The sequence below is a fragment of the Lissotriton helveticus genome, chromosome 5_1, assembly GCF_964261635.1.
Source record: "Lissotriton helveticus chromosome 5_1, aLisHel1.1, whole genome shotgun sequence".
In the NCBI taxonomy this organism is placed as follows: Eukaryota; Metazoa; Chordata; class Amphibia; order Caudata; family Salamandridae; genus Lissotriton; species Lissotriton helveticus.
The window spans coordinates 134,474,502-134,488,884 of NC_136065.1; the positions used below are offsets into that span (position 1 = coordinate 134,474,502).

Consider the following 14,383-nt stretch of genomic DNA (forward strand, 5'->3'; position numbering starts at 1 on the left):
GGTTCATGGAAGCCATCTAGGAGATGGCCTAGAGGATGGGGGCACAATGTGAGTGTGAGGGGTGGACTCCGGGGTGTCATTCTTACCTGCTGTGAGGAAACAACAGCGACCAGACTCTGTCTCGAGCGGGGAACGGACTATGAGGGTTGGAAGGAGGATAGCCACACCCACCTCATGTTTCCCCACAGCCAGAAGAGGAGCCAGGAAGGGGAGGAGCTAACCCAAGAAGCAGCGGCTCGTAACCACTAAAAAGGGACCAGGAACACGAAGTACCGTCGTTGACCAGTGGAGGAGGCAATCTGTATGAGGAGCCGAGTGCAGGGAGAGATGACGGAGACCGGAGCTATGCCGAAGAGGAGGAGACCGACCATCGCTGGACTGAAGAGTGGTGTTGTCCACCGCAGGAGGCTCAAGAGCGGCCACAAACTCAGGAGAGATGCGGCCGCAACTCAGGAGCGTTGCGGCGGAGCCGGTGAGTGACGCTAGTTCCAGGGAAGGTGGGGGCTGATACGAGGGAGGCAGAAGGAGGGTTGATAGTGGGCACGGGTTGAGAGAGCGGAACCCCTGCTAGTATTACGGGCACGGGTTGGGAGGACAAAACCCCCTGAGAGCATTTCGGGCACAAATCTTTTTCTTTTGTAAGTAAGAATCACACGTCCCTGATATTTGTTTTCCTACTAACCCCATCTTGGCCCCTCTCCGTCTTCACTTGGCAAGACGCCACTGACTGAACAGAACATTCCTCATATTCGGCTTAGGTTACCTATTGTCCACCTGTAAATAAGGTGAAAAGCTGACAACCCTTAGGCATCACCGGGTGCAGGTGACCGGTACTACTATTCACTCCACTCATTACAAACAGTGTCACTGACTGCCTCGGTTTTCTTCCCTCTCTATGAGCCTACGGGAGGAAACCAGCAAAACGGACGAGCTGGAACAAGTCGCACTGAACATCAGCCCTGATGAGGAAAGAGTGGATCAAGCACTCTCCCAACCCCATCACAGGAGAGAGAAGGCCGAACAGGAAGAAGAAGACCAATCTCCTGAAGTAAAACCTAAGATTGTGGCCCCTGACAATAAAACACGACCCTTTGGAAAATATATTCAGCCTCCGCATCTGTATATCCGACCTGCCCTCCCACAGTGGAAGCTCTCATGCTCCACCCCGTGCTTAGCCATGCATCTTCCACTGCCCCAATACTTGCGATCAATTTTTGAAGAGAGGCCCTCAATTTCAAAATAAACATGGACAAACCCAAAATCATTTGTTTTGCTTGGCCAGCCAGAAGGAGGCTACCCATTGTCTTAAAGCACTGCAACCTGGCTGCCTGTCTGCCTCATCTAGTCCACAAGGCAAAGCATCCACTCTAGGGCAGAGTGAGGGTGCACTCCTCCAGAAGGATGGTAACATCAGCTGCCCTTCATGATGGAGGTCCTTACAGGACATCTGCCATGCAGCTACATGTAAAAGTATTATAAATGATAACAGGAGTATGAACCCATCAACCTTGTTGAGATTGGGGTAGAGAATTATATATAAGGAACAATATCCCAAACGGTATTGTTTGCAGAAAGTTATTGAGGATATCTATACAGTATTATCCAAACAGAAAAAGGAGATTCAGTTCAACCACTGTGTGAGGGGTGCCTAGAATCTCGCTGGAGAGTCAACGGCATTTCGATCCGTAGGATTTAGGATCATCATCAGGACAAATGAGGGCTGGTAGCAGTGCGTTTAGGCAACAGGTAGGTAAGGCAGGGGTTGGCAGGTCAAGAATTCCGCGTCTGTAGGGCTGCCTCGATGGACGTCCCGGGGCAGAGGAAGGGTCCAGACTCAAATGATCAGTACTGCAAGGACATATGAGCAATTAATGAATTAAAGTGGTGTCCGGAGCCGCGTGGTCAGTGAATGGGTCTGCGCTGGTGACAGCGTGATCCGCAGGAGAGGGACGAAGGGGAGAAGACCCAATCAAATTTAGGAGTCATAGGTTTACAGAGCCTCGTGGTCCATGGATGGATCTGCGCTGATCTCGGAGTGATCGGCGGAAGGAGGGGGGGGGGGGAGGAGTTAATCTCTTCTTGAGTGAAACGGGCGAGTGAAGCGCTGTCCAGGTGTTGCCATGCAAAAGTAGGCACACCTTCAACAGGTATTACTGCTTGGGGGTAAATGCAATCGCTGACTCAGCAGTGGCATATGCAGTTTTACCATACAAGTTTCAAATGAGCGTGCTTCCTGCTCGGTTCAGATGTTTATGTACTGCTTGCTATTCTAATTCAAACATGTGAATGTATGAAAGATGCAATACTGAGGAAGAAATTAGTTATTTACGTGTAGCTCCAGTTCTCCAACATTACGATCTTACATAAATTCATATGCAACTCACCCACGTCCAAGGTCAGAGGCTCACTGATAGGATGTGCACTCTTCACAACGGTGCTACAAAATCTAAGTAATAGTGGCCTCTAGGGGGAGTAGGAGAACTCAGCATTTACACTTCACTGGCAGGATTTCGGTTGTTTCAAACGAGATGGATGTGCAACAAAAACACTGTTGGTGAGACCTATGGCTATTTTGACACGGCCGTTTTCTTGTAAAGTTAAATGGGATTCTCAGCATGATGACAAAGAATGAGTCAAGAAGGTGAATATATTAAAGAATCCAACGCTGGGGAAATGGAGTTACCAGTCAGTAACTCATTTCCAACACAGTGTCTTATTTTCCTTATGCAAATGTTAGAACAAGGAGACAGCCATATCTCAGAGATTCAAGTATTTACAGTAGAAAAACAAGATAAAATGTATTAACTGTACCATGGTTGAGGGGGTGTGGGGGTTAGACAGTAGGCATGTATAAATATTTCATACTAGAGATACAACAGGAACAACCCATGTGATAGTTTTTTTGCTTTGACTGCATCTTTAAAGATATTTTATCTAAACAGATTATTTTGGGAAACATACTTCTAACAAACACAAATATGTTTTACAGGGCCAGTTAAACATGCATAGGAGTGAGAAGCTCAGGTGTCCCAAGCTGCTTGTCCACGTACCATCCAGCTTCATGTGTTCAGGGCAGTAGTAATGTATGGCAGCCAGTAGAGCAGCACCGTCACTAGCATCTTTCATCAGGTCTTCGAGCAATGGGAAATATGGCAACTGCCGGTTGGATGGGTGATCTCGCCTGTATCGTACCTACAGAAGGAAACCACACTGTTCATTACGCCAGCTACAGTTTGAACGCATTGTTGCACCCCAAGTCTGTTTTCTAGATTTTCCTTCACATAGAAATAAAAAAATCATTCTGTTTTACCTAAACGGGCCACAACTGTAATTAGCAGGAACCACTTCCTTCAGGAATTCGGTTTAGTGAGCACAGCATAAGAGAGATTTCTCAAGAAAACACAACTTTGATGCAGATCCTGTTCAGAAGAACTAAATCCGCTGTCATCATAGTAATGTTAACTAAAACACTACCTTTAATGTACACCGAGAGGTGCCAACTTCTTAATAGTCCTTGTCAACACAAACGTAAGGGCTGATTTTCTAATAGTCCTAGTAAACCTGCATACTGTAGCTCATCAAATACACAATAACTCAAGGGCAAGTGCAATTATGAGGCAAGATGCATATTTTCTTTTCAACTACATAGACCCTAAAAGAAAATAATAAAGATTAAACAATATTTGGGACCATATTTCTACTATATCGAAGGGCAAAACAAATCGTTTCCATGAAAAAAATAGACAATTGCGATATGGACTGAATGAGGTGGAGGTGTGGCAACTTAGAGGAAAAAGACCAGATGCCATTCAAAATGTGTTACAGGCGGTGTCGATTACAAAAACCAAGAAATACCAAATAAATGACTAACGGAAACAGTTTTTGGGGTGGTTGATCCATTCAGAAGGTGGTGAGCTTTATGCATGCTAAGAACCACTGGGAAAGAAAAAAATGTGCGAGATAACGGTTTGTAGGGACGGAAGGGCAATATGCAGTTTACTTCGACATCCTGCCGATTCCCATTATCAATTGCAACAGTAACAGGAACAGAAAGAGAAGCAGAGAAGGCAACTAAAGCCTAAGAAATAGTTTCAACAAAACCTTCTTAGTAGCAAGCCTCAAGGGCAGAAGGCCTGCAAAATGACTGGAAGATGACATTTTACCCACCCAACATATGACTAATTGGCACAAGCCTGGTGGATTCCATGACAGGCATCTTAGCTTTAGTGGATAGACACCAGATCCGTCAGTCCTACTCAGGGTGTAGTGGTGGGAGCGCCATTGTTCTGTCAAATGCCAGCACGTATCTCTAACTAGACCTCAAAGTGCTTGGTGTCCTAAACTGATCATGTAAGCACACATCTCTTCATTTACGTGTAATTCGGTCAACATCGTGGAAGAAAGTGTGAGGCGAGCCCTCGACACCAGTTTGTTTCTATGCAATGCTGCACAATATTATTTCCGAGGTTAAATAATGCACACTTATAAAAACTACAGTGATTAGAAATTAAGCCTTCCCCTTCCCTGAGAAGAATTTCATAATGTGGGTGGTGATGGGTTTTGAAGAGTTTGTGCATTAGTCCCAGCCAGCCACAGCATGAATAAAAAAAAGTAAAGAGGTGGTGCTCAACTCAGTGGCTACACTAAGTCCCCTACTAGGGTGGATGTGTTCCCTTTTAAAATGTTGAAAGCTGCACAGGTCCTGAATCGGATTGCGTTAAGTTGACCACCTAATAGATAATTTGCACAACAAAGTAAATATCCCATAGAAAAACATACTCCAGAAACAAAGAACTGGTGCTTGAAAATTCCAAAACTGTTAAAGCAAATCAAAATGCAATCAGGCCTTCTCGGGGGAAGAAACATTCCTTCAGATATGGAAGGACATTCCTTCAGATATGAGAAAGGCTAATCCTTACATTGTCTTCAAGAGACAAATGAAATAACCCCTATTAAATATACTATTTCTACAACATTAATTAATTCTGTTTCACATCGGTGTCCTATGAAGCTCTTTCTTTTATTTCTACCTTCTAGGTTCGAGATAAAGGTCTTCCTCTTCCTCGTCTCAACCGAGGTACTCCACCATGACAGCAAAAGGTCCATAAACTGTTCTATTTCAAAGACTCTCTACCGGGTCTACATTATATGCATGGATAGTGCAATAATGTGCTGCACTTAAAACACATCTATTGCACAACTTGTATCACTAAAATTTGTTTCAAGTTTAATACATAAGAATATATGTACATATATTCAAGCAATGCGACGCTCAGAATTTTCATTTATTTACCATCTGAGCAGCGCTCTGACATGGACGCCACGAGGTCTGTGCTACATAAAACTTCAAATAAACTAAAATAATAAAGCTACAGTTGTCTAAGAATGACAGATGCAAAAAAGGAAGTATAAAAAGTCAAGTTTTTCTGTAATCCAATATACTGCCGCAACAGGATGAGGGCTCTCTGTCCATGCAGAAACCAATCAAAAATATGCACAAAAATTGTCTCGTAGAATAATAATCATATCATTACTCAACTTTCGCGACATTCAGTAGAATAGATGGTACTGAAGAGACAGTGGAAACCGGTTCATTACTTTCCTTTGGGGGGTGAGGGTTTGGAGCACCAGATGCCCTCAGGCACTGTTGGAACTGCGCATAGACAAGTTTCTTTAACTGTAGGCTCCCGGAGCGGGTACGCTTCCAACAATCGATTAGGAAAAATGTACCGCTACAGTGTACAACACGATTTATGCTGAAAATCTACTTATGTACACTGCTGGCTTATATGCTTTTCCGTGCACTCTATTGCATCTAATTAGCTGAAGTTAGTGTCCCGGATATGAACACAGGGACAGGGATTTTCCGCATTGACTCAGTTTACCTCCCAACTTGCTGGAGCAAACTCCTGCTCCACCAATTCACTCATTCCTCATCTAACCAAATCACCTACTCTGTCACTATGGCTACAGCCACATCATCCTAAAGGCAGACAGTGGTTAGAGAGGTTTCTGCATGAAGAGCAAAAGTTAAGACTTTACAAAAACCGAGATGCCCATCATACGTCATGGTTGTAGAGGGATGAGGATCTGATTTGTGTTAAAGAAATCCCTTGTATCCCGCGATTGCCTTCTAGAAACACGTAAGCACTCTAAAAACAATCAACACTTCAAAATCAAGAAAACAACAAACGAGCAAGGTAAACTACTTTGAAACAAGAAAGGTTAGAAAATTCTGCCTTTGTACAGTTGTCTACAAGGTTTTCAGTTAATTTTATTTCTAGAATTTAAAATGGACTTTAAACATAATGTGAGTAGTACAATTTCTACTATATCGCTGATATGGCAACAAATGGAGACACTGTCAAACTCTGTCATCACCAACATTGTTAATTGTCCTGTAATGGTACCGCTCTTCAACAGAGGACCTACATAGAAAAAAGTCAAGTTTGAGATGCAGAATGGCTTGTTTATTTTTACAAAAATGCTCTAGTCACTACTACCCAATGCTTCGTAACTTGGTGGCATTCAAGCCTACTATTTGTGACCAAGCAATTTGTAAAATATGCGGTCCATATAGCTGACATATAAAACGGAAAAGGAAAGTTACTCAAATGTATTGCACAATTGAACCTTGTGAACTGCTATGGCACACAAATGTGTTTCTGTTAAAAGACAACAGACTCATAAGGGTGAATAGAGGCTTTAGAAGGTCACTGAACGCAAAGCCTAAGGAACTAATTGCAGAAGCATACTTTATTCTGACACCTGACATTTATGAAAGAAATATATGGTGAACTATTATCATTCACTGGAGATTTGTAATGCCACACTTACGGCTCAAAGGCTAACTTCGATAACAAAAAGACGAATTAAGATAGTACACCAAGGAGGAAGAGAACTGATGAGTGAGGTATTGTAGTATCAGGCTGTTTCACAGCCACACAAAAAGAACAAGTTACTTACCCTTGGTAATGCTATTTCTGGTGGGGACTCCAACTGGAAATTCCTCACCTTGTAAATAATCTCCTGGTGTCAGACTGGATCTGGAAACTTTTAGAGCACTCCTACTGCACGCCAGTAGGTGGTGTTTTGTGCCTCTGTACTGATGTTGTTCCTCTCCAGAAGTGACGAACCGAGTCACATGAAAGCACAATCTATGTGGGTGGACGCCAGTTGCTTTCTAGGCTGTCCATGATGTCCTCAACGTCAATAAGCAAATTGTTATGGCCAGTGTGCAGATCTCTAGATTAGGACCTTTTTAGATGTAAACAGTACAGTTCTGAGAAGGGGAGGGTCAGTGAGGAATCTACAGGTAAGATGAAGTATCAACCAGAAAGACTGTTACCAAAGGTAACAAGGTTTTCCACCTGTGACTGGGAAGGAAGTGGAGGGTGAGGCATGGTAGAAGGTATGGAAGGGCATAATCCCTATGAACAATTGTCTGTGATGATTGCCAGCCACCTTTGGAGGAAATATCAGATCCTGGCTCCGACAGGGTGGCTGTGTGCCGGAAAGGACAATACAGAATTTTTGTGGTAGCGGCCGCTGCAGGGGATTGATGCGCACAGTGCCCCTGCTGTCCTCATTGTCAAAGCCACAGCCGCTACCACAGAGGGGCTGAAAATCCTGTTGAGCTGGAGGAGAAGTCTGGCACTGACGGAAGGTGAAACCTTTTCTGCCGTCACGGAGAGAGGAAAATTGTTAGTGGAATTGCTTTCAGAGAGCAAGAAGGCTTAAAGAACATTCTATGGCTCTGCTACGATTGAAACGCTCCAAGGTTGAGTCCACTTTGGCATCAAAAAGGTGACATCCATCAAAGGGACTGTCCATTAAAAAGGCCTGAACGTCCCCGGAAAAGCCCTCAAACCTCATCCAGGCGCGGCGCCAAAGTGTCACACTGTCATGTCTCAGATAATCACTTGTGTCCCATTCTTCGCATATCACAAACTTTACCGCATATTGACGAACCTGCATAGCCCAAGTTGGAGATGCCTACTGGTTATCCAGAACAACTGGTGAAACTTTAGCCACCTTATCCCAAACTTCATGTGAGTAGCAGCCGAAGAGACAGCTGGAATTTATGAATTTCCGATCTAGGCTCTTAGATGAAAAAATTCTCTTTCCTAACATCACTGTTCTTTTGGACTCACAAATGGGGGCAGAGTGGTAGGGAACTTGGTATTGCGGTTGACCCTGCTGGTGGACGCCTGTATCAGCAGAGTTTCTGAAGTTGGATGCCGTGTTAGAAAGGTAGGATCATCAGATGCAAGGCGATAACGACAGGAAACTTATCTTTAAAAGAGCAGCCCTGAACAGGGCTTCGCCTAGGAGCCCAAAAGTGTGTCAAGTAAGTGCCTTGTTAGTGGCTCAGTGGGAGTCTGGCCACAGGGAGAGGTGTGGCGCCGCGGCCAGGGCGACTGACGCTGGAATCTGGGGACCATGGTTCTATCCCCGGCTCCGGCGGCAGGTTAACCCAGCACCATGTGACTCTGGGCAATAGCTCGCTTAATCTTCCCGACGGCCCCCCAGCGCCTAGAGACCCTTACGGGTGATTGTGCGCTTTACAAATGTGGACTTTACTTTACTTTACTTTACATTGTAGAAGATCCAAGAGAATATGTTAACTATTAACGTCTATGGTTGGCAATTGTAGATCGAACACTTCAGCTGCCCCTCTCATCACTTTAGCTTCAACTCTGGAGCAGAAGCCGGGGAGACCAAGCAAGTATCAGCCGAAATATCAAGCTCACAGGCATCCTAAAGCTATTCATACTAGTTTTCTTTATTGTATTGAGAAACAATTTGCCCAGTCATCACAGTTGTCACTTTCAGAATTCATGCCTAAAGGATTACGTAAAGTCTGGGCTCTACCGGGTGGGAAGTTCATGGTATCAGAGAGATTGCGCATTGGTGGGCGCCGGACACAACTTTGTTCAAGGTCGTAAAAGCTTCTATCTGAAGTAATCTCCTGAGTAGGTGCTGAACCCAGACTGAAAGCCCCTGGGGCCCAAAGGCGCACCAAAGGGAACCATTAGATTGCTAAAAATGGACTGCATAGCCTCCCTGAAAGTTTCTACTTGCTGAGAAGTCGCCGGTGGACCTGGGAATTTAGGATGCGTCAGAACAAGATACGGAATCTGCTCGAATGGAAAGCTAGACTGAGAGGCACAGTGACGTCCTTGTGTTCTCCCTGGAGTTCAAGGGTGTCAGGAAAGATTCACTTTTAGCTTGGATTTTTTGTGTTTTCTTTCCGACTTACCCGAAGACTCAGACTGCTATAACTACCTGCCGCAGAAACTGGACCTTCATTTTGACTTCAATCAACCATGGCACAGTCTTCTTGTGTTTTTGACAGAGTTTCGCTTTGCCTTTCCGTATAGACTTGAAATGTATCTGGGTTTAGTTGCCTCAGGCCTTGGAGGTTTATTCTCACCCCATGAACCACAAACCGGCTTTGAGAGGGTCCATTATAGACATCGGTTTGTGACAGACGCTGTGCTGTTTTTAACCCTGTGGTGTTTGGGGTTGACACTTCACTTGCACTCTAGATAACATTTTTGTCAAAAAATCTGGTCAAAGACCAGGGAGAAGATCTGCATCTGAAGGCCCAGCAATGAAGGAATTGACGTCAGTCTGCTTGGGTGACACTTATATACGAGTCTGCTTGTCACTTCTGAAGCAGAACGGCATTGGTGTGGAGGTGCACTCAGCAGCACACAGGATAACTGCTCTAAAGTTTCCCGATTCAGTCTGATGACTGGAGAGCAATTACAAGGTGAGGGAATCTGCAGTTAGAAGTGTCCATCAGTATGGTAATTCATTTACTTTTACTCCAAAATAAAAGGTTCCGACACAACCTGCATGCTCCTGTTTACAAATCAATCGAAGGTAGAATTACAAAAAGTGCAATTTACATTCATGAAGTAAACAACGTAATATATGTGTTGAGAACTAAACGGCTATAAAGGGATACAAGTGAGTAAAAGGCTCAAAGGAATAAACTACAAGTAAGGAAAATATTTTAACTAGAGATGCAACCCAAATTCTTCTGGATCTTAAACTTTTTTTTAACATGTGGTACTCATGATTTATTGAATGCACTGCACATGTCAAGTATACTAAGCCAATTCTGGTAGCATTAGTGCTTAGGAATCATAACTACCAAGGTATTAATTACTTTTACATAGAGGACGGCACGATCAAAATCCACAAAACAATTCATGTTTAACAAGTACATGGTTTTATCCTTTTTCCTCTACTCTGTTTAAATAATAGTCTTGAAATTCCATTTGTGCTCAACGGCTATATTGTAGTGATAGAAATCTCCTACATGGTGAGTACATAAATATGAGTATATAGAACAACTCAACAGGCCTCTATTTAACATTTTCAATTGATTGAAACTTGTGTTTCACTAAAGGGTGTTCTTTTAATATAGAAATGCCTTTAGAGTTTCATCCTCGCATGCATATCGGTCTAAGCCCAAAAGCTACCTTGGTTGAACCGTTTTGGTAAAGCAATCTTAAGTCCTTCATATGTTGTAGTAAATGGTATTCACCACAGTTATAGTAAGAGTACAAGTTATTGGCATGCATTTGTCACTTTTAAATTCAATCTAAATTTGTACTTAGGAAATGGCAAAAACATGCAAAAGGATTAAACAAAAAGGGAGAACCGGCCTTAATAGCAGCCTTAAAATACTTGAAACTGAAAAGCATAACGATAAAGCACACAGCAGGAAAAGAAGCACTAGGCACATTATCTAGACAACATGAGTGAAAACTTATTTGTAATGGTTTGTAAGCTTTCATATAATCAATAGCAAAGCCATCGATTGTCGTCCTAGATATACAACACATTTTAATAAATTGGTTACTTACGGGGCTCTCTCTCACCAATGCAAGGGTCAAACCTTTGGCCTTCAAAGGAAGACAGTGTAGCCCCACACCACTTCCCCACCCTTGCCCCTTCAGCATTTTGATCCACAGTACATTACTGTATGTCAATTTATTAGTTATGAAAATGCTACAATGGTAACACATTTGAAGCCATGTGTATCTACCTGGAATACACATACTACTCAATAGGCTGAAAAATGCTTTTTCAACTCAGGTCAAACGATAAAACTCAGTTTTGCAATAGTTTGTTTAAAATGTTGCAAAATTGTTTGGTTCTCACACAAGAGCAGTGTTCCAAATTAGCATTACATTTACATGTTGTTATACAAATAGGCCAAGTTGCCGAGAACCGATTAAGGTGATGTAGTTACAGAGCATTTTTTGGCAGAGCATGGTAAAAAGCACTTGCAGTATGTTTTGCCAAGCTCGCACTTATCTATGTACTGTAATGTGAATCATACTGTCCCACACAGGCATATTCCACTCGTCCCAGCATGCAGTGAGCTAGGGCATGCATCAAATCGGGCTTACACAAAAACAGAAAACAACAAAACAAATGATGGTGAATAAACATGCCACGCAACAAGCTATATGTCGCACATGGTCCAACATCTACTATGCAATGCAAAGGTGAAATCATGAGCGCTAGTCATACTAAGATGATCTGCATAGTATGCTTAGCTGCACAGACACATTATGTATTGGAGAATCAGGCAGGGGCATACACGGATAAGAGAAATTAAATTAAGTGACCGGGCCAATTTAATGAAAAGGAAAACTATCCAAACTTTAACTGATTAACTGGTATAACCTTCGCAATATCAGAATCGATATCGGCTGAAAAAGGTTCCCCAAAAAGGTTTAAGAATTAGACTCGGGTTATATTCTATTTACCGATAACAGACTTGAATGCCACACTTTGAGTTTCCAATATTTGTCAGTTCTAGATTAAACGTGGCAGTTTTGTTTTGCACAGATGTTAGAATTTCATGGAAGCAAACTCAAGAATAAAAAAGCACCATGGGTTTGTGGATGATAATTTGTGTGAATATCCAACAATTAACTTACAGGTACTAATTTCCAATACCACTTGGAAGGAGACTGTTAAGGAAGCAAGGGAAGGAAGTTAAGCAAAGGAAATGGAGAACAGCAAGTTATAAGCAGAGGCGTCGATGGCCTGAAACTACTGTCAAACGTTTTTCCAGCTGTTTGATGAATCCTAGCAAACAAACCAGTTAGTTTAACATTCCAAATATCACACTGATGCTCATAAAGTGTAAAATGTTAGTCATGCACAGTTCCAATGTCAAACATTGAATCAACACAATTAAATCGATTTGCTAAACAGAAAAAAAATCAATGAGCAATCACGGTCTACAATTTGGCCAGAGTTCTTAATGTATTTTTGTTCTTTAGTTTATTTAACAAAGTTTAGCACAAGTTTCTATTACGTCAACCCAGATTGCTTATCCAAGTTAGAGACCAGGGGCAAATACAATCACATCTGCAAAGCCAAAGAAACAAAACACATAAAAACAACGTTATCCTGGCCATGTGGCGTGGGTCCGTAGTGGAATCCTCTTCCCTCGCCACAAGGTAAACGTCTCATCTGGCAGCCGAGCATTCTTCGCACTACTGGCTAGCTTGTGTCAGTCAAGGTGTAGGGCAGTCATGAGGACACATAACCAGAACCAGAAATCCATTCTTGCAGGTCAATACTCTCTGAACTGGAGAGGAAGGGTCAGCCATCAGATGACTGGGGCACTGACTGACATTATGGATTATACAAATCTAACGTGCTGGGACAGTCAGCAAATTCTGAAAAAATCTGCCTCAGTGTATAAAAGGCCGGGATTGAAACCTTAGATTTTTGCAGAATCACCTGGACACCTGTCAAAGGACAGATCAGTTCCACGGTATCGAATGAGTATGCCTACAAAAGGCATTAATTAGTGCACAGGGCCGACCTACAGCTCTCGTCTGTCAGTAAATTATTTTGTAAAAGTACAACTGGTATCCAGTGGAATGAGCAAGAAACCTGTGTGGAACAGCATTTCATAATCGGTCAAACAAAAACTGCTAAACAAAAAGCAAAAATAACCTTGGAAGACACTTTATTGGGGGATAATAGTTCCATGTGAGACAAAACTTTTCAGATCTTCTGAAAGACTGGTTTCTGTTGAATTAAAACTACATGGGCCTGGGAACATTAAGCAACATTTTTCAATTGAAGGGGCATAAAGCCTTTGATGAAAACTAGGGTCACAAATTGACTGGTTCAAAAGAAAATCTGAAACTCTACGGTAAAGCAAAAAGTGTTGAGAATTATTTTTGCTAGGAGGGCAGTTAATGATTAATTTGCTGGAGAGAATGGAGCACCAACTCTCTTTGTTAACGTATTAGCTACTATGACGCCTCTCTTTCAGGAAAAGAGTTATAATAAGAGATGGTCATGGTCTCGAAAGGCATGTACATGAAGAAAACACTCACTACAAGGAGGAAGGAATACGTGTCCTTTTTATTCATTCCAGGTTATCAAATTACCTTCTTATGAGAAATACAACCTGTAGAGTATTTGAATCACACTGGTGGAATTTTACAAACTGCAAGATTCCACATTTCAGATAAAGAAAAGAATCATGCAAACCAGATGAATGTGAATTGTTTGTGAACATATCAATTTAATGCATTTTTCAATCATTCCGTATATACACATCACTACTGATGATCTGAAAACCAAAACATCCGTGCTGGTATATTTCTTTCTCGGAACTTTACTACTTTCATGAATTTTTGGTCACATCTTTGTAAAATAGCAGGTAGCAAACGTCTCAATGTTCATGTAATCCACTCATTATCCAAGACTAGAACCAAGTAAATTAAACTGAAATATTAATGTTTGGAGAAACTAGGTTTACGGGAAACTCCACTTCGACAATTGCCGAGATGGGAGAGTGAAGGCTTTTCTCTTATTATGATACCACCAATCTTATTGGAAGTCTAGCACTGTGTTTCACGATAGGCAAAGCAGATACTTTTTGTGCTAAACAGGCCAGGGCAAAGCAGTGCTCGAGTTCAGGAACTGTTACTCTTGATCTAAACTTTTGGAACAGAAATTTCACTTGCAATGTAACTTTCAGATAATGACCAGCAAGCCCATATGCAAGAATCAAGTACAGGACGCTTAGATTTTTTACTTGAATGTAAAATGGTCTATTTGAGGACAGTGTTATAGTTAATTTACTTCAAAGTAGTCGCCAGAAGATCACAGTACACCAAAAGTATTCTGCTACGTGCAATCGCTTTGGGAAGGGTCCTTTCCAGATAAGAAAGGAAAATCTGCAGAAGACAACGCGTCTGGTTCCTGTGAATCACTAAAGGTGAGCATTAATGCGTCCGATTAGGGAAAGAAGCTATTGCTTATATCAGAACACAGCTTTAATCTGTGCACCAACACTACATTCTTGAAGCTACAACCTTCA

The 14,383-nt window shown here is 42.3% G+C and overlaps 1 protein-coding gene across 2 annotated transcripts in view; it reads right to left on the reverse strand.

The window, feature by feature from the left end:
* CAMSAP1 (calmodulin regulated spectrin associated protein 1) overlaps nt 1-14,383 on the reverse strand; it is a 491,735-nt gene that overhangs the window by 240,773 nt on the left and 236,579 nt on the right. For both annotated transcript variants that reach the window (XM_078641882.1, XM_078641883.1), the window contains one exon: nt 3,051-3,192. In XM_078641882.1, the coding sequence (XP_078498008.1) occupies nt 3,051-3,192 (142 nt within the window). The remainder of the gene's footprint in view (nt 1-3,050; nt 3,193-14,383) is intronic.